The sequence below is a fragment of the Epinephelus moara genome, chromosome 18 (assembly GCF_006386435.1).
Source record: "Epinephelus moara isolate mb chromosome 18, YSFRI_EMoa_1.0, whole genome shotgun sequence".
Classification (NCBI taxonomy): domain Eukaryota; kingdom Metazoa; phylum Chordata; class Actinopteri; order Perciformes; family Serranidae; genus Epinephelus; species Epinephelus moara.
The window spans coordinates 23,643,030-23,663,201 of NC_065523.1; the positions used below are offsets into that span (position 1 = coordinate 23,643,030).

At 41.7% G+C, this 20,172-nt stretch overlaps 3 protein-coding genes and 1 non-coding gene across 5 annotated transcripts in view; all 4 read right to left on the bottom strand.

Moving 5' to 3' along the window:
• Positions 1-115: 115 nt before the first annotated feature.
• LOC126406152 (cytochrome P450 2K1-like) lies at positions 116-5,498 on the bottom strand. The gene is made up of 8 exons (XM_050070329.1): positions 5,483-5,498; positions 3,559-3,719; positions 3,287-3,466; positions 3,070-3,209; positions 2,842-2,962; positions 2,739-2,807; positions 866-1,007; positions 116-785 (listed from the first exon to the last, which is right to left on the bottom strand). Exons 1-8 carry the CDS (start codon positions 5,496-5,498, stop codon positions 598-600), a joined length of 1,017 nt encoding a protein of 338 aa, XP_049926286.1. The 3' UTR covers positions 116-597.
• Positions 1,735-1,808, bottom strand: trnat-agu (transfer RNA threonine (anticodon AGU)). The gene has a single exon. It is a non-coding gene; the product is annotated as a tRNA-Thr (tRNA).
• Positions 5,499-6,179: 681 nt separating the features above from the next.
• LOC126405688 (cytochrome P450 2K1-like) lies at positions 6,180-11,087 on the bottom strand. The gene is made up of 9 exons (XM_050069552.1): positions 10,812-11,087; positions 9,011-9,173; positions 8,779-8,928; positions 8,545-8,705; positions 7,472-7,651; positions 7,244-7,385; positions 6,832-7,016; positions 6,587-6,728; positions 6,180-6,506 (listed from the first exon to the last, which is right to left on the bottom strand). Exons 1-9 carry the CDS (start codon positions 11,007-11,009, stop codon positions 6,319-6,321), a joined length of 1,509 nt encoding a protein of 502 aa, XP_049925509.1. The 5' UTR covers positions 11,010-11,087; the 3' UTR covers positions 6,180-6,318.
• A 1,240-nt stretch (positions 11,088-12,327) lies between these two features.
• Positions 12,328-20,172, bottom strand: part of LOC126405686 (cytochrome P450 2K1-like) — a 20,584-nt gene continuing 12,739 nt past the window's right edge. Inside the window, exons 1-10 of one of the 2 annotated variants that reach the window (XM_050069549.1) lie at positions 19,649-19,768; positions 18,002-18,207; positions 16,451-16,613; positions 16,219-16,368; positions 15,964-16,124; positions 14,397-14,576; positions 14,178-14,319; positions 13,905-14,089; positions 13,655-13,796; positions 12,328-13,574 (exon numbers count right to left, since the gene is read on the bottom strand). In XM_050069549.1, coding sequence (XP_049925506.1) covers positions 13,387-13,574; positions 13,655-13,796; positions 13,905-14,089; positions 14,178-14,319; positions 14,397-14,576; positions 15,964-16,124; positions 16,219-16,368; positions 16,451-16,613; positions 18,002-18,207; positions 19,649-19,718 — 1,587 coding nt within the window. In that variant the 5' untranslated portion in view covers positions 19,719-19,768 and the 3' untranslated portion in view covers positions 12,328-13,386. Of the gene's footprint in view, positions 13,575-13,654; positions 13,797-13,904; positions 14,090-14,177; positions 14,320-14,396; positions 14,577-15,963; positions 16,125-16,218; positions 16,369-16,450; positions 16,614-18,001; positions 18,208-19,648; positions 19,769-20,172 lie in introns of those variants that run through there. The other variant, XM_050069550.1, reaches the window with a different exon arrangement.

A 20,172-nucleotide genomic window follows, 5' to 3' on the forward strand; every position in this document is an offset into this window, starting at 1 on the left:
GTTCCTATGCCACAAACACCTGTTTGTTTTGTAAATTGAATGAAAAGTGATTGACACAATTAAGAGTAGTTAATACATCAGTTAAGTGTGTCAATAATGAAAACATACATCGGACGGTGTTTCAGTACTTTACAGTTTTTCTCATTAGCTTCAGCACAAATAAACACATACATTATTTATTTTTGCAAAGACCAACTGTGATGTTGTTTTTGCTAGTAGAGGGGTTCGTCATGCTATACACACATTACAGCCTATTTATAATGGATAAAATCATGGATGGATAACTGAAGTGGGGCCCAAAGGTGGCAAAATGTCACTCAAAATAACACATATTGACCAGGAAGAGACTCATAATGACCACAAAAAGATGCAAACAAACTGCAGACGCAAAACAACCACAGAGAGACACAAAATTACCAAAAAAAAAAGAAACAAAATTGCCACAAAGATACATGCTGTTAATTGGTGAAATATCTATTCAGCATTCTCACACAACATCCCCTCCCACATCATGGTTGACTGGATACATGGAGACAGTTCCTGCTCCTGTTGTGGAGTAAATGCACAAAAACAATAATCAAGTTCCAGCTCTCATCCTCACTGGCGACTGAAAGCACACAGCTCATGAGGTGAAGGTCTGAGGGTGAAGCCCACAACTGGTGTCAGATCCAGTTCATCCTCTGTGACTCCAGGTGGAGGAGTGAAACGAAAGCGCTGAAGGAGAGAGGTGAAGAAGAGGAACAGCTCCATTCTGGCCAGACTTTCCCCAAGACATGCCCTGCGACCTGTGAGAGCAAAGAGTTGCAGCGAGTTAAACTGGATCACGACTCTAGAATTGTGATGTATCTATGCAAAGTTGTTGTACCTGCAGAAAAGGGCATGAAGGCGTCTCTCCTAATAAATTTACCCTCCTTATCCAGGAAGTGGGAAGGGTTGAAAGTGTGTGGCGTCTCCCATTCGCTCTCATCATGCAGAACAGAAGTAAGAAGAGGAAACACAGTAGTCCCCTGCAGCGCAGAACAGAAGTAAGAAGAGGAAACACAGTAGTCCCCTGCAGCCAAAAAAAGAGACCAAGGTGTATTGTTAGATTAGATTAGAAAGCTTTATTAATTCCCAGTGTATGCCCAGTACAAAAAGCCATCTGAGGCGTAATCAACAGCTGAGACCACATCTTAAAGTGTTTATCAAAAAATCTGACCACTGGAACAAAAGACCTTCGGCAAGCATCTGAGTCTGTTAAAAAGACATTGTAATGGGTGACCTTCATAATGCAGAACTGTTTTTAGTTTGGCTCTTGTTGGTTTTGCTACAGTGACCTAAATGGACTGCACTTGTATAGCGCTTTTCTAGGCCTCTGATCATTCAAAGCGCTTTAACACTACATGTCACAGTCACCCATTCACGCACACATTAACACACTGGTGACTGAGGCTACCGTGCATGATGCCACCTGCTACTCAGTAACCATTTATATGCACTCACACACTGATGGAACAGCCATCAGGAGCACATTAGGGTCCAGTATCTTGCCCAAGAATGCTTCAACATGGGGACTGGAGGAGCTGGGGATTGAATCGCCACTCTACCTCAGAGCCACAGCCACCCACTGATATCTACCATTAACACAGGTCTGGGTAACTTCTCATTTATTGCAATTGACTATTCTAACTAGTTGTAGTAGCTGGAGAACATCTCACATATACAAACTAAGCACTGCATTTGCCTCTGTGGAAAAGGCACTGCTGGGATTTGAACCCAGGATCTCCTGTTTACTAGACAGGCGCTTTAACCAACTAAGCCACAGCGCCAGATGAAAATTAATATCACAAGTGACAATATCAGGTTGTTTTTTTAATTGTGGAACAAAAGCATTGTTTTCGGAGAGGAAAATATCCAATTGAAACTCAGTGTTCAATCAGGAGGACTTTCTTTATGCTATATCCATCCACAGTCCTCTCTCTATCCCACTTCCACTACTTCCACCGATCAGCTGACTATGGGTGTTGCCTCTCCTAGTTAGCCAATCAAACTTTGCCACAATCTCCTTCAGCCATTCATGTTGCTGCCGCCTAATTTTAACTCTGTTCTCCTCTCTGCTCCTGTCAGCTGTCATTTTAGGCGGACTCGCTCCTCTTCACATCCAGATCCTCTCCTCATCTCGTCTCGTCTTGTCTTGTCTCGTCTCCTCACCACCATTACCACCACCCGTGTCTAGACTCCATAGGGGGGTTGTTTCCCTAAATTACTGCATCTTTACCACCCTCCTATACATGACATCACAATGGGGTCTTATCGCCAAAGACTTGTATGTGCACATATAAATAGTTATTTTTGTCTCCCAGAACGAGTCCCTCCTGACTGAACTAGAACACTAGAATTACCACTTTGCATCTGTATGCCTCCACGAACAAGTCAAGTTGCACTTCCAGTCCTTGAGTCCAAGTGAATATTTGTACCAAATTTCAAAACTCCCTCAAGACCTTCTTGAGATATCGCATTCATGAGAACGAGACAGATGCAAGGTCACAGTGACCTCTGTCCACCAAATTCTAATTATTTCATCATTGAGTCAAAGTGAACGTTTGTACCAAATTTGAAACAAATTCCTCAAGGCGTTCTTGAGATGTCACGTTCAAAAGAATGGGATAGACGGATGGAGTACTCGAAAACAAAATGCCTCCAGAAAGCATCTATTGCCGTCGTTGGGGCATAAATACAAATGTGTGTGGGCGACTGACCTCTTTGATAAAGTAGCCCTGGAAGGTGACGTCTTGGCTGGTTTTGTGAGGAAGGGCCAAAGGTGACGTCTTGGCTGGTTTTGTGAGGAAGGGCCAAGGAGACAATGTTAGCAAATCTTTGTGACTCATGAATGACAGCATCAGTGTACGGCAGGTTCTTCCTGTCCTCTACTCGAACCTGACAGCTTCCAACCACCCTGTCCAGCTCCTCCTGGACCCGGTCTGGACTCACATAAAATTGAGATGAATTAAAAAAGTTAATCCCAATTTTATGCAAACACTGTAAATAGAATTTCACCAGAGATGAGCATGTGGGTATGTTTTTGCATCTTGAAAATGCGGGTACTTAGCAATGAAAAGCAAACACCACTTAAGAGTATATGCTGTAGTGTCAGTCCCAGCTGCAAACAGATTCATCACACTGTAGTGAAGGTTGTCATCATGATAGTGTGAATCCTTGATTTCAGACTCCTGTAACACAGAAAAGAGGGACTGAGTAACTGATCAGTAATATCAGCCAGTGGATTCACTGGAGTCGGACACCTCACCTCCAGATTCATCTTACGGGTCAGGAATGCATCAACAAAGCATCTGCACATCTCAGGGTTCAGAGTCTCCTTCAGCTCTGCTATCAAGCGTCTCACGTCATTCCTGTAGTCCTCTGCATTCTTCATCAAAACCCTCCAGTTTTTAAGACAAGGACCGAGCCAAGGAAACACATTGTATATCTGTAATGGAGCACATTAATGAGGTCAAACAAGTCTGTAACATGCACAGCACTGTCAAATGTCCTTGTAAGCACTGAGAGCCATTCCCCTACCTGGATGGATGCTGATCCACTCAGACGGATAGACTCGTGGTCTCTCTCCAACATAACGTGGAAGACAGGATCTTTGTACACAAACCTCTTTCCAAACATGATGGCTGATATAACATTTGAAGCAGCATAGTTAATTGTCTGGGTGTTGTCGAAGGCTTTACCTGGGAGAAGAAGAGTTGGATAGCAGAGGTGTACTTAGGCTTTATTTTCCATATCTGTTCAACCAACAAAGTGATTTAGATTTTATTGCTCTATACAGCACTTTTAATTACCTGTGTGTATGAAATGTGCATACAAATAAAGCTGCCTTGCCTTGCCTTGCCTATTTCAATTCCTCCAATATATTCCCCTCAGTCTTACACATTTAAGTGGAGGAAACACATGCAGCTAAAAACTACAGGGTTTAAGCTTCATTTTGATGTACAGGTTGCAGGGGTTTAAAAAAAAACACAGGTGCCACATGAGGCTTTTGTCTCCCTACTTAAGCATATGATGCCTCCTCCTCCCCAATCCAAGAGTAATAGCCAGGAACGGTTTGTGCTTTCAGAATCGGGTACATTCATTTTAGAGAGTAAGTATAACCTGTGCGATGCTTTAGAGGCGATAATGTTGTGGTTCAGTAATTGTTAAAAATTGAAAATGAAGGTTATTTAGGAGAAAAAACAGTTACAACAGTATTCTTCCCTGTAATGCAACAATATGGGGACATAGACAAAATGAAAGTTTAAATAACTTAATTCTTCTTCTTCAGCTTTCAAGGTATGATAGGCACCAGGTATGTCACAAACCCAAATCATCAAATACCTGCTTTGTCAGTGGACGTTGGTGTCAGACACGGCGCAGGGAGGCACCTTCACAGCGTTCGGATATGCACCAGCCCACAGCAGTTTGTATGTAAAGTCTGTATGGGGCAGATGAGGACAGAGGTGGATGGGTCCAACAAACTCTGGACTTTGACCCAGTAGCCTGCTGTTTGTTTCTGTGTTAATTTTATTTATTTATTTTATTTATTTTTATTATTGTGCAATAAGACATTTACATAAAGAGTGAAGACAAGTACATAAACAGCAGGGCAAACACCAGACCCAGCCATCAAAGCAGAGGCCAGAAGCATGTTATGGCAGTGGCATGACAAAGGGCAGCCAGAGCTATCCCAACCCAGTGTGTGGGCCCTTTATTTATTTATTTATTTATTTTTCCATTATTATACTTTTGTTCTGTGTGAATATTAAGCCAAACCATGATGTCGAGTGGTTGTGACTGTATGTATCATGTATGACAGTCTATCATCAGGCCAAAGTGGCACCCCTCTGGGAAGCGTCCTGGTTGCTCCAAACTTCCTAATTTCAGACTTACGGAGGCCACTGTGCTCTTGAGAACCCTCAGTGCAGCAGACCTTTTTTTTGTAGCCTTTGCAATATCTGTGCCCCAACACAACCCATTTCTCTGAGCCCTGTAGGCAGTTACTACGACTTAAAAGCTTTGTTTTTGCTCTGATATGCATTGTCACCTGTGAAACCTTTCACAGACAGGTGTGTGCCTTTCCAAATTATGTCCAGTCAATTGAATTTACAAGACATGGAATCCAGTCAAGGTGTAGAGACATCTCAAAGATAAGCAAGAGAAATGGAGGAAACCTGGGCTAAATTTCAAGTATAATTTTACATACCTCTTACAGGGTACTGTGGGGTGACTTTAGATGCGGCAAACTGCCAAACACAAGCACCGGCCTGGGTCCAGGAGGCTCCTTTCTTCGAGACAAGTTAGATCACAGTGGTTGCTAGATATCACTGGATATTCAGGGTACGTAATCCTCCAAATATGGTCTGGCTTTGGAGCCTCCTTTCTTTGACGGTCAAGGTTTGGGAAAAAAATGCATACAAGATGAGTAGGGTCATGACAGTGCCCAGTAGAGTGGCTGTACTGGGGGACTGCAACATGACAGCCACCCTTTCAACAAAGTCAGGGACAAAAATGTTGCGTTTTATGTTGTGTGAATATTGGAAGAAGCCTGAGGCGATTCGTCGGTCAGGACACAAAACCAAGAGACAAGAGTTATTGATTTCCTCATCAGTGTTTACTCAGGGATGTGCAGTGTACAGAATCCTCCAAATATGGGCGGGAAAAATCTACAAACTTTACACATATAAATGACATTAATAACTTCAAACAATAAACATAAGCCAAGGAGCAAACAGACTGCATAATGAGTACCTGGTTATACTAGAAGTCTATAACACAGCCTGCACAACTACTGCTGTAGATATTCTGGTAATAGAAGAGAGCTAACACTGCCCTCTAATGGGTCGGTCTTTTACTGCAACATAACTAGACTTCATCAGAGTAAATGGAGCATGACTGAATTTCTGCAACTCAACACATTTAGATCTGTACCCTAATATTCTGCTTTATTGCTAACCAACATACACAGTAGTCTCTCTGTAATACAGACATCACAACAACTGTTTTGTCTTATTATTTATTTCTCTTTTCCTTTGGTCTCATGTTTTTCTCATCTTACCTTTTATGACCCCTTTGTCACATTTAAATGACATGCATTTCAAAACACTTCCAAACTGCTCCTGTTTGAAACGATATAGCCACATGTTGTTAACTGGTGAAATATCGACACAACATTCACCCACAACATCCCATCCCACATCATGGGTGCTGGAGTGACCACAAGTTGCATGGAGAAAGTTTCTGCTCCTTTTGTGGAATAAATACACAGAAACGATAATAAAGTTCCAGCTCTCGTCCTCACTGGCGACTGACGGCACACAGCTCATGAGGTGAAGGGCCGAGGGTGAAGCCCACAGCTGGTGTCAGATCCAGTTCATCCACTGTGACTCCAGGTGGAGGAGTGAAATGAAAGCGCTGAAGGAGAGAGGTGAAGAAGAGGAAGAGCTCCATTCTGGCCAGACTTTCCCCAAGACACGCCCTGCGACCTGTGAGAGCAAAGAGTTGCAGCGAGTTAAACTGGATCACGACTTTAGAATTGTGATATATCTATGCAAAGTTGTTGTACCTGCAGAAAAGGGCATGAAGGCGTCTTTCCTGATAAATTTACCCTCCTTATCCAGGAAGTGGGAAGGGTTGAAAGTGTGTGGGGTCTCCCATTCGCTCTCATCATACAGGACAGAAGTGAGAAGAGGAAACACAATAGTCCCCTGCAGCCAAAAGAAGAGAGCAGGTGTACTGTTTAAATTCTCAAAACCAAATGTTTTCGGAGAATAAACTATCTAACAAAAGCACATGTGCAGTGCGACTGACCTCTTTGATAAAGTAGCCCTGGAAGGTGACGTCTTGGCTGGTTTTGTGAGGAATGGCCAACGGGACGATGTTGGCCAGTCTTTGTGACTCATGAATGACAGCATCAGTGTACGGCAGGTTCTTCCTGTCCTCTACTCCAACCTGACGACTTCCAACCACCCTGTCCAGCTCCTCCTGGACCCGGTCTGGACTCACATAAAATTGAGATTACTCATTAAAAAGGTGTTCCCTGTCACTTCAGCATTGATTTCCTGTATTGAGACGACCAGCTCTGAGAACAACTGCTTCTCCTCGCATAACTAAATTTGACCTGAATCGATGTCAGATAATTTAGCTGAAGTCACATCAGGATAATAAGTTTATGTCAGGGTCACGTACACTATAACACAAGCATGTAGGTATGTTTTTGCACCTTGAAAATGTGGGTACTTTGCCATAAACAGGAGGCACCACTGAAGTGTATATCCCATCGTATCAGTCCCAGCTGCAAACAGATTCAACACACTGTAGAGAAGGTTGTCATCATGATAGTGTGAATCCTTGATTTCAGACTCCTGTAACACAGAAAAGAGGGATTATACACAATGAGTAATTGATCAGTAATATCAAGCAGTGGATTCACTGGAGTTGGACACCTCACCTCCAGATTCATCTTACGGATGAGAAATGCATCTACAAAGCATCTGCACATCTCAGGGTTCAGAGTCTCCTTCAGCTCTGCTACTTTGCTTTTTATTTCCTCCTTGTTGTCTTCCACATTCTTCATCAACACCCTCCAGTTTTTAAGACAAGGGCCGAGCCAAGGAATCACATTGTATATCTGTAATGGAGCACAGTAATCAAATGTTTATGTGTCAAGATAAAATACATCTTTATTATGACATATGGCAGCCGCAGATCTTAAGCTCCAGGTGGTTTAAATCAATCTGTGTTTTCATTTGGTTTTGCATTCAGTTGTTAATCAGTTAAATTTATGTAAAAAAAAATATAAGTTCATAAATTCCAAATATTGATGTAATACAAATAATTTTCCACATTTCTCAGAAACAATCATGCAAATATTAACTGTAAGTATAGGTATAATTAATGTAATAAAATGGAGGTAGTTGGTAACCCTCTAAATTAATAATTCAAACTGATTTATATGTAATAAAAATTTTTTTTAAAAAAGACACATTTTCTACAGGCATATATCCTTCTGAGACTCGAACTTTTGTTTGGTATGCATTTTTAATTTCTCCTAGCTATTTGAGATCAGTAGGACCTGATAAGTATGAAAACTGAACACTGTCAACAATAATAAAGTCCCAATGTCCTCAAATGAGTACTTCCTAATTTACAGCATCTTAGCTTGTTACTATTGCTCAAACTGGTAAAAATTTGTTGTCATATCAAACTACAAACATTATTTATCATAAACACACTAGATTCAACCATAGAATTTGATCAGGTTTTGAACCTTGTCCACTTTTGTCTCGGGATCAGCTGCAGACTAACCTGGCAGAGACAGCTGCCATCTTGTTTTTACACAGATCAGTGTATTGTGCTCTTACTACCACTAGATGGCACAAAAACATGTCCACGAACAAGAACAACAAGAGGATATGTATTCACAACAGCAATCTCATTCATCTCTTTAGCCTGAGGTCAAACAAGTCTGTGATATGCACAGCACTGTCAAATGTCAGCGAGAGCCGCTCTGTAGTCGCCTACCTGGATGGATGCTGATCCAGTCAGACGGATAGTCTCGTGGTCTCTCTTCAACATAACGTGGAAGACAGGATCTTTGTACTCAAACCTCTTTCCAAATATGATGGCTGATATAATATTTGAAGCAGCATAGTTTATTGTGTGGGAATTGTCGAAGGCTTTACCTGGGAGAAGAAGAGTTGAGTAGCAGAGGTGTACTTAAAAACCTGTGCAGTGCTTTAGAGGAGATAATGTTACCTTCATGTTGTTCAAATTCTTCAATCAGGTAGCGACATTCCTCAATGATTTTCCCTTCACTACTCCTTTTGCCCATCCCAAAATCTCTCAGTGTGGTTAGAGCAAAACGCCTCATTTCTTTCCACGAGTCACCATTGGAAAATATTATGCCTGGAGAATAAAAGCAGGTGGGCTTGTTAGGACAAGGACAATAGCAAGTTATTAGCAAAACACTCTCAAAATACATTCTCACCATGTCCTCTGTTGAAATCATAGAATATAGGAGTGACCGCTCGGTCTCCAAACTCCTCAGCGTGGTTGATCAGAGCCTGTTTGACAGTCCTGTATCCTGTCAGAACCACCACCTTCTTCTGTCCGAAGTAGACTGTGAACACTGGTCCATATTTTTTGGACAGCTAAAAAGAGCCAGTAAAAGTGAGTCTCACAGTCCTTTAGCTTAAATGAAATGTAATCGACTGGAATTCATTGAACATTACTGAAAATATTTGTAAAATTAAGACAAACTAGTCCATACCCATTGAGTGCACAGTTGCCCACGTACAGTTTCACATGGTGTGTGTTTGGGATACAGGTCACAGGAAATTGCAGATTAAATAGTCAACTGAACCCATTAAGAAGAGCAATGTATTCAGACAGAGTTTTTGTGAGGCGGATAGTACGATTGCTTTATTGAAAGTACAGTAGTACCATTGCCAATAGTGGGATAGCTAGTGGGCTAAAACTGTACATTAGTAGTTGAGTTAGCACGTTGAAAGGCAGATAGTTAAAGTCATTACATGTTGTATTGACTTAAAAGTGGGGCGCACTGGTAGAATGACTGACTGACTGACAAAATGATACACTGACAGTTTCCGTGATTATGTACAGCATACCATACCATGACTTAGTCATAACCTCGCGTCACCAGGCTCTTCACGTAAGGCGAAGAGCCTGGTTTCTATTCAATCTGAATTTTGTCTGGATTCTGGTTCCGGTCTAGAGAGCGGATCCGGAATTAAATTCTGGCGCACCATCAATTTACAATAAAAGAAAAAGGTTAACTTAATAGCTTGGGGCTTTTCTTGTAAATTGTATTCTTTAAATTAAAAAGTTTCACTGCATTTCTATTAGCTTGGTGCTTTTATTTTGACAGAAAGGCGTATCCATCGAATTCCGGATCCTGTCTCTCTCGCCCTGGTTCCGGTTCCTTACCAAAACGGCCACTAAATGGCCCCAGACTAACTTAGTCATACCAAAAATTACAAAAAAAACAAAAACATTGGGCCACAGGGGGGAGCCACAGCGATCGGTCACATTTTAGCCATTTTTAAGCATTTTTCTGTTGTTATAGCGCCACCCAGTTGCCAATTAGAGTTAAATTTCTCCAGTCACCTTGAGGCGTCCTGTTCTACATATCCACCAAGTTTAGTAAAAATCGATATGGCGGTTAGCCCTAGATAAGAAATTAGCTCTCTAGCGCCCCCATTTTGTTTGATGGGGTCAATAATGGAGGGGTCCCCTCAGATTATGTGTGGTCATATGCCTACAAAGTTGCATGGTGATGGGTGAAACCCTTGAGATGTTATACACCTTTATGTGATGAGCCACGCCCTCCGCAATATTCATTGCCTTATAGAAGCTCAGTTTTAGTAAGTTTTCCAACTTTTGCCGAGAGGGAACTTTAGATATTAGTCCCTAGATTATGTTCGCCGAGTTTCATGCAGATTGGTCAAACTTCCTAGGAAGAGATCGATTTTAAGTGTTTTTCAAAAAATGAGGAGAGGCATCTCTGTGCAAAGTTTCATGTCTCTACGACATACGGGGCATAAAATATGCCTATTCAAAGTTTGCAATTTCAATCGGTTGCTATAGCGCCCCCCTTTGGCCAACTGATGTAATATTGCTTCATTCGCATCCTCCCATGACCCTCTACCACTGTGCCAAATTTCACATGGATTGACCAAGTCATTGAGGAGAAAAACGTGGAACAGACACACAGACACACCCACAGACAGAGTTTTCGTCATTATATAGTAAGACAAGCCATTTCTCACATTAAGAAGAGAGCTGTCGAGTCTTTTGAGATCCACATGAAGCAAGTTGCCGAGCAGGGGAAGAGGTTTAGGTCCTGGAGGCTCCCTCTTCTTGTCCTGGGAGCTGAAGCTGGAGTAGAAAAGATGGAGGACCAGCAGGCCCACGATGGCCACCAACAGGGAGACTGAAGTGGAGGACTGGAAGAGATCTTCAATCATAATCCCTCTGTGTCTGACTCCTTTAAGAAAACCTTTTCACTGAGGAGCTCCCTTTAAATGAAGAGAAACATGCCTGGTTGGGGGCTAGTCTCAACCTGTTTGAAACTTTTATGTTGCCATGGGCACTTCCCTGGGAGGGGCTGTAGGCTAAGAGTACCCCACCTCCTCTTATACAGGCTGATCTCACCTCTTTAGTAGGTGTGAATGATCAGGTCAGCCAGCCACTCACAGATCTAACCAAACTGTCAGTCAGGATTAAGCAATTGAAATGCAAGGTGTGGAATATACAGGCAGGAGCAGAGTGAGAAACAAAAACCTTTTGTCACAGAGGGACACAGTATATGTAACAGCTCAGAAACTGAAACCTTGTTTTAAGGCTCAGTGTGTAGGATTTTGGGGGGTATACTGGCAGACATAATATAATGGGCCTTAAGAGATTTTCTGTCGCGTATAATCTCCTGTAAATTAGAATCGCTGTGCTTTCGTTACCTTACAATGAGTCGTCTATATCTACATGGGGAGAGGGTCCTTGTCCTCGGAGATCACCATGTTGCACCGCCATGTTTCTACAGTAGCCTAAGATGGACAAACCAAAATTGTCTCTAGATAGAGCCATTCATGTTTTCAAATTTTGCATTTTTACACCTGCTACCATATTTTGCAGCTCCTCTGTGACAAGAGAAGAGTGTCGGAAAAACACAGATCTGTCACGTGAAAGTGCTTATTCAGTGTTTTTACAGGTTTAAATTACTAGGTTAGTTAGTTAGTTAGTTAGTTAGTTAGTTAGTTCTTGAGAGGAACAGACCTTTGTGGATAATTCAGCCCCCAGTAAAAACCTCTGGATCTGAAGTTATCAGAGAAAAAGGAAATTTTCTCTGAGTGGTTTTCACTCTTTTGAATTCAACCTCACAGGTTTTAAGTTACAAATCCACCTTTTATGCTGAGAGCCTTCTTTTAGATACTCACACCCTCCTGAAGAGCAGAACAATAATAGAAAGTAAATCTCCACCTCGGGCGTCTGTAGACAGAAACTGGTTCAGCAGCTTGTGTGTTAAATAGCTCAACATGTTGAAATGCCACATACCCACAAATGCACTGGCAAGCACCGACACACGGGCTGTGTTAGTATAAAGAAAATTGTCGTTCCTTTGTTTGTTGACAAAATCAGCTGGGTTCCAATGGCTGTTGGTAATACAGCCTGCAGCCTGTTGAAAGGAACCATTTGCTAAATACAAGTTAGAAAGATGGAGAATGAGGGTCAACAGTCAACAGACAAAATCATACTTTAAAAGTAGTTTCAATATATTTTCACCTTTATTAAATCCATAGAAATACTTCTACTTTTTGTCTGGTTTTTAAGATCACACTGGAAAAAAGACAGTGCTTTTAATTATGTTGTATTTATGTAATATAAAAAAAGACACAGGGACCAGAATAAAAGTTTGGTTTAGAAATGGAGTTCAGCTATAAGAAGAGGCAGATGTAAATTTATTTATAGTAATATATGACATGATTTATAGCCTTGACGAAAAACAATCTACAAAACCAGGTACATCCATCTATGAAAATAATCATTAGTGGCGGAGAAGCAGGAATATGAAGCAGGGCTGTAATCACAATACACTTTTGGGGGTACAAGATACCCTCAACACTCAGGAAGTATCAGATTGTCTCCCCCAATATTGTATAGCTGTGACCCCTAGGGAGTCCTCAGAGTTATTACAGGATGTCTGCAAATGATTGTTTGTTTTTTAAATGTATATATCTAATTAAATATATCTGAAAATACTTGACAAGATTTCAACATATTATTGGCAAAGATAATTTGGCCTATCTATTAATAAAACATTTAATTTACAGCACACAATATTACTGATATGCAAACTGTCACCCATGAATCATTGTGCGATCACTAGCTAGCGCTAAATGTGTGGCAGGCAAATTTGTATTTCCCAGGATGATGAAGACATAACCCGCCCTACTCTACCAAAGATTGGCAAGTACTACAAAAGAAATCAGCACAGCAGAATACAGCATGTTTGCAATGTCCAGCAACACTTGACACATTTTTTTTTTATGTAAATGATAGCTCTGATGTCTACTGATGACATATCAGTCTTGAAGGGTTGTCCCATTTCAACTGGAAAGACTTAAACCACCACCACTATTATCTGTGTTCGAAGAGGCAAGGTGGTTCAACATGAGGACATGGGGACATCTGCTGGCTGCTCAGTTTGCTCACTAAAACAACATTTATACCAGTGAAACAGACAGTTATAACCCCACATTTTTCCCCGAGAGTGTTTCACCTAGTCCCACCCTGCTCTGCTGTGATTAGCTGGTACTTCTCATGCTTTACATGCTCCAGCTCTCTTCCTCATTGGCGACTGACGGCACACAGCTCATGAGGTAAAGGGTTAAGGATCAAGCTAACAGCTGGTGTCAGATCCAGTTCATCCTCTGTGACTCCAGGTGGAGGAGTGAAACGAAAGCGCTGAAGGAGAGAGGTGAAGAAGAGGAACAGCTCCGTTCTGGCCAGACTTTCCCCAAGACACGCCCTGCGACCTGTGAGAGCAAAGAGTTGCAGCGAGTTAAACTGGATCATGTCTTTAGGATTGTGATATATCTATGCAAAGTTGTTGTACCTGCAGAAAAGGGCATGAAGGCGTCTCTCCTGATAAATTTACCCTCCTTATCCAGGAAGTGGGAAGGGTTGAAAGTGTGTGGCGTCTCCCATTCGCTCTCATCATACAGGACAGAAGTGAGTAGAGGAAACACAGTAGTCCCCTGCAGCCAAAAGAAGAGACCAAGGTGTATTGTTTAAAATCTTGGAACCACAGAATTGTGTTCAGAGAAGAAAATATCTAACAAAAGCAAATGTGCAGTGCAACTGACCTCTTTGATAAAGTAGCCCTGGAAGGTGACGTCTTGGCTGGTTTTGTGAGGAAGGGCCAATGGGCCAATGTTAGCAAATCTTTGTGACTCATGAATGACAGCATCAGTGTACGGCAGGTTCTTCCTGTCCTCTACTCCAACCTGACGGCTTCCAACCACCCTGTCCAGCTCCTCCTGGACCCGGTCTGGACTCACATAAAATTGAGATTAATTTGAAAAGTTAACCCAATTTTATGCAAACAATGTTAACTGAATTTCACCAGGGATGAGCACCTTGAAAATGTGGGTACTTCGCCATAAACAGGAGGCACCACTGAAGTGTATATGCTGTAGTGTCAGTCCCAGCTGTGAGCAGATTCATCACACTGTAGTGAAGGTTGTCGTCATGATAGTGCGAATCCTTGATTTCAGACTCCTGTAACACAGAAAAGAGGGACTGAGTTACTGATCAGTAATATCAGCCAGTGGATTCACTGGAGTCGGACACCTCACCTCCAGATTCATCATACGGGTCAGGAATGCATCAACAAAGCATCTGCACATCTCAGGGTTCAGAGTCTCCTTCAGCTCTGCTATCAAGCGTCTTACGTCATTCCTGTAGTCCTCCCCATTCCTCATCAAAGCCCTCCAGTTTTTAAGACAAGGCCCGAGCCAAGGAAACAGGTTGTATATCTGTAATGGAGCACAATACAAACTATCTATGTAGGATTTAATAACAGTTAGATGTTACAGTCCAGCTGGTTTCATTCAGTCCATGTTTTAGACTCAGTTGTTTATCATTTAATGTGACATAAATGCTTAGGGATGCTTTATTTTCCGCGATCATAAATTCCAAATTTTAATGTAACAGAATTTTCCACAACATCACTGGTACGAACTGTAAGTATAGGTATAACTTAATGTAATAAACTGGAGGTAGTTTGTGCCCTTCTAAATAAATTATTTTAACTGATTTATATGCAAAAACGAAAGATTTGTCTACAGGCATATATAAAGAATGTATTAAATAATAATAGACTAGAATAAAGTTCCCAATAAACTATGAACAAATATTAACTTTCTTTCTATATTCCCTATAGTTAGTACAAATTTAAACAGGAAACTTCTTAGGGGATTATTGATTACCGTAAAATTCATAGCCCGGGCTTTTAAATTACTGATCTCAACAGACTGTTGCTCAGCTAAGATGGGAAATACAATCAAATATAAACCAGTATGAATATTACTTGTATGAAAATTAGGCTTCAAATTACATTAAATATGAATCATTAATTTGATCTAACTCTGACAGACAGCGCATCAGATAGACAGAGTTATGACACTCATTTTTTTTTTGGACACAAACACCGCTCTCCCGGGTGAAAGTCAGTATTTGTTGGACCCATCCACCACCACCTTTACTGCCTACCCTATTCGGACTTTCGCCGCCTTAACTTTCCTTTTGTCCCACCGCGTTTCCCCCTGATGCCGCTGAATGCCGTTAAACTATAACAGCTGGGACGCCTTTATTCGTCAGTGTCTGACGCCACAGGTCACTGCCTAAAGCCGGATTTCGATGACTTCGGAGTGAGACCGGGTTGACCCTTACGGACTAAATGAATATGAACAACTTAGTGGATAAGGGAGGAACGGACACATATTTGGACATAATAAATTTTGGTCTTCTTTGGTGTGCTTGGTTATATTTGTATGTGCGATCATAGCAGCTAACCAACATTTGCTCAAGTGGGTAGCCAACAAGAACTTCTATAAAAATGAACTGCTTGGCAAACAGACCAGGCTTCTAATTGAGACGGGCCTTTATTTGTCAAAATGTGTAGCAACACCGGGCTATTAAAAGGGACTAGGTGTTTAATTGAAGTTTTACGGTAGTTCAGTACTTTTTATAAATCAAATTAAGAAGCTGCGAAATTAAGTTTTGCCAAATATTTCATGGACTACAACAGCAATATTATTAATCGCTTACTTCTTAGGTCAAACAAGTCGGTAACATCAACAGCTCTGTCAAATGTCCTTGTAATCATCCAAAATCACTCAATCTGAAATCACTCTGTCGTACCTGGATGGATGCTGATCCAGTCAGACGGACAGACTCGTGTTCTCTGTCAAAGATAGTGTGCAAGACAGGATCTCTATAGTCAAACCTCTTTCCAAACATGATGGCTGTGATAATGTTTGCAGCTGCATAATCAATTGCCTGGGTGTTGTTGAAGGCTTTACCTGAGAGAATAACAGTAAGACTGTAAGACAAGTGCAACTTATTCTAGGGAGTGCTGTAAAAACCTGTGCAGTGTTTTAGAGGAGATAATGTTACCTTCATGTTGTTCAAATTCTTCAATCAGGTAGCGACATTCCTCAATGATTTTCCCTTCACTAATCCTTTTGCCCATCCCAAAATCTCTCAATGTGGTTAGAGCAAAATGCCTCATTTCTTTCCATGAGCCACCATTGGAAAATATTATGCCTGGAGAATAAAAGCAGGTAGGCTTGTTAGGACAAGGACAATAGCAAGTTATTAATAAAACACTCTCAAAATACATTCTCACCATGTCCTTTGTTGAAATCATAGAATATGGGAGTGATCTCTCGGTCTCCAAACTCCTCAGCGTGGTTGACCAGAGCCTGTTTGACAGTCCTGTATCCTGCCAGGACCACCACCTTCTTCCATCCAAAGTAGACTGTGAACACTGGTCCATATTTTTTGGACAGCTAAAAAGATGGACTTATACTGAGGACAGTCAAAAACTTAAAACTTAATGATTATCTATGTAACACTTTATAACAATGTTATGAAGCCCTTCACAACAAGATAAAATACCAAAAAAAAAAAATAAATAATATGATTAATTTATTCATTCAGTGTCCATAACCACCTATCCTGGTACAGAGTAGCGAGGGGGCTGGAGCTTATTACAGCTGACATCGGGCAAGAGGTGGAGTACACCCTGGTCGCCAAGGTCAAAGGTTAAAAGAGATCAGATTTTTTTTAATCAACTAAGTTGGAAAAAGCATGACTGAACAACGTTCTTTAGTTGGTCGTCACGACAAACAAAAGTTGGCTTTATGTTATGTGATAGGGCTCCAAGATTGTAGACGAACTGGGTGTAGCAAAGCAACACATTCTCACTCCGACCTCGTCACATATCGACATTTGGTCATGGACTTTCCACGTCCACATACAACGTGCAAAGTACCCTGGATGCGTTGGTTGTTGACATTCTGGCCTGTTACATGCATTGTCTTCTTTCAAAATACACTTCCGTTTTCACAGGAAATTTAACGTTTTCATACAGTCTCTTTCAAAATAAACGCACTACATCGGTACAACACCGCAAATTGACATTTGTTTCCTTCAACAACAAACACACATGGTTGGGTTTAGGAAATAAGAGCATCGTTTGGCTGTAGAATCTTACGGGATGCAAACATCGCTCTCTTGGGTGAAGGTCAGTGTTTGTTGAACCCATCCACCTCCCCTCCCGACCTCTCCAATTGGACTTTCGCCGGCTTAACTTTCGTCCTAGTCCCGCTGCGTTCCCCCCGATGCTGCCAAGCCCAGTTAAATTATAGCAACCAGCCACGTATCATGCCGACGTCAAAGGATGTCCTTTTTCATTGGTTTCTGACGCCGCAAGTCACTGTCCAGGCGTCGGATTTCGATGACTAAGGAGTGAAACCGAGCTCAGCAAACAATATCATTTTTGTTCTGTCATTGTTAGGCTTGACAAAGTTTTGAGAAGTCCAGCAATGGATATCAAAGGCAGATGGTAAATTGGGTTAGGCTGCTGTGATTAGTAGATTGTAACTGGGCATTTGCATCATCAGCATAACAATGGTACTGCACATTATGTTGACCAATGATTTGACCCAAGTAAAGCATATAGATGGAGAACAGTAAAAGACCCGAAACTGACCCTTAAAGACGCCATGAATGAAATGGAAAACAACAGTTGGGAGATATCCAACAACAGCAAAGATTCTATTAGACAAATAGGAGCATAATAAGTTGGGAGCAGACCTTTTTAGACCAAATCAAGTTCAATGAGCTTCTTGTCTTCTATCAAAGCAATGGAAAGAACCACATTGTTTTTTCTCACATCAACAAGAGAGCTGTCGAGTCGCTTGAGATCCAACTGAAGCAAGTTACCAAGCAGCGGTAGAGGTTTAGGTCCTGGAGGCTCTCTCTTATTGTCTCGGGAGTTGAAGCTGGAGTAGAAACGGTGGAGGACCAGCAGACCCATGATGGCCACCAACAGGGAGACTGAGGTGGAGGACTGGAAGAGATCTTCTAACATGATCGTACCTAGGGGTGTGCCAATACAGTGATTCTTAGATGCATCGCGATGCGACATGTGACAATCAATAACGATTAACAAATGTTCAAAAATCGATTATTTTCCATGATGGCGAAATCACAGAAACACAACCACAGCACCCAGAAGTCGGACGGAACAGAAAAAGTGGTGATAGGATTTCTCATTCACTTGCGAGAGCCGGTTCTTTGGCTCTGGTATACTTTGAAGAGCCGGTTCAAAGATGCAGTTAGTTTGTTTGTTTTGTTTGTTTTTTTTGCTCTGTGTGTGTGTGTGTGGGGGGGGGGGTTAGTGGGTTCAACGATTAATCTCATTGCTGATTCTATCGCATCATGTGATCTGGATATTTTGATGTGGATTTTTTAAATTTAATTTAATTTTAAATACTTTATTAATCCCAGAGGGGAAATTCAATTTTTTCACTCTGTTGTCACTTACACACAGGTCCGAACACACACATGCACAAACAGGACCCATACATGCACTAAGTGGAGAGATGTCAGAGTGGGGCTACCCAGTGCCTTCCTCAATGGCACCTCAGCAGTACCCAGGAGATGAACTAGCACCTCTCCAGCCACCAGCACACACTCCATATTTTTATCCGGACAGGGACTTGAACAGGCAGTCCTCCAGTTTACCAACCCAAGACCCTCTGGACTGAACAACAGCCACCTCAGAATCAGAAGAAACTTTACAGATATAACATTTGGTGTTGCCATAGCAACACTTCTTATACATATCAAACCTATCAATACAGATAGCAGATAGTGGGTTGGCTTCCTACCATTTGTTTCTAACCGAGGGTGGACATCAACACAACGTGAATAAAGTGTCACGGTCGCGCACACACAAACATTCACAAAACAGTCCAGAACATGTCCCGTTCGTACCAGAATAACCAACAACCTCCCCCTATCCCAAAACACGCCCAAAATGCTTTCAATAACAAGTTTATAGTCTAAATTCAGACTTGTTCCAGCGTGTCCGAACTGCATGCTGGGTAACATGCAAACTAGACAAAGAAATTAGGAACTGGCTAGTTCACTCTAAAGAGCCGGTTCAAAGACTCGGCTCGTTCGCGAACGCCCGGACAGATAACAGACTGTCATGTTAGCCAACATCAAAGATACTTATCCACCGTCTTTGGTATATTGTAGGTGGACCATCTTGTAGTAATCCAGTATCTTTGGTACTGTCACTGAGCGTGAGGTTCACTCATCAGGGTTAAAATCCAGCGTGTGGCGGCATTTCGGTTTTTATGAACATTAAGACAGAAAGAGCATTGACAAAAGCTACTCTGTGTGTACGGCGTGTAAAACAAGAATCAAGTACAATGGTAACACGACGAACATGAGACAGCACCTCAAGCGTTTCCACCCCGGGTTAGAGCCAGAGGAGGAGGAGAAGAAGACGCCGGCTGTTGCTACTAACCAGTGAACAATTGAGGAAGGATTGAGAAAACTTCTCCGCGGCTCTGACAGAGCGAAACGAATCTCAACATCCGTCGCTACCTTCAATACCTTCAATATTTCGCCCGGAAAGCAGTTCCTCAGCCAACCTGATTTCACAGAAATACGTGAAATGACCACGACCTCTTAACACCGCATTCCGTGGTGGCAGCACGTAATGGGTTGAAATTACGTGCTGCCACCACGAAAACAATACCAATGTAAAGTCAATTAGGGTCCTCTCCCGTGGTGGACACACGGATTCCCTGATTCAATCACGTCACGTCATCCTCGTTTTCCTCAATGATATCTTTAACATTCATGTATACGCACAAAAACGCGGAAGTGTTCTTGATATTAAAACGGCAAATATATTCCTCTGTTATAATTTCCCACCAATAATAATAATAATGATAATAACGTGATAGTTCGGCTGTTCTAGATATTTGTTATAGCCTATTCAAATATTCAATCCCAAAAACGCCGTTTCTAGAGAACTTGCTAAAA

Bases quoted from the DNA above. Each gene is read 5' to 3' on its own strand.
- LOC126406152 (XM_050070329.1), bottom strand. The intron at 3,210-3,286 runs GTGAGGTGTCCG...TCTGTGTTACAG, and splicing joins CCCGTAAGATGAATCTGGAG to GAGTCTGAAATCAAGGATTC. The intron at 786-865 runs GTACAACAACTT...TTGCTCTCACAG, and splicing joins CTTCATGCCCTTTTCTGCAG to GTCGCAGGGCATGTCTTGGG.
- LOC126405688 (XM_050069552.1), bottom strand. From the start codon at position 11,009: ATGATTGAAGATCTCTTCCAGTCCTCCACTTCAGTCTCCCTGTTGGTG. The intron at 8,706-8,778 runs GTAACATTATCT...TTCTTCTCCCAG, and splicing joins AGAATTTGAACAACATGAAG to GTAAAGCCTTCGACAATTCC. The intron at 6,507-6,586 runs GTACAACAACTT...TTGCTCTCACAG, and splicing joins CTTCATGCCCTTTTCTGCAG to GTCGCAGGGCGTGTCTTGGG.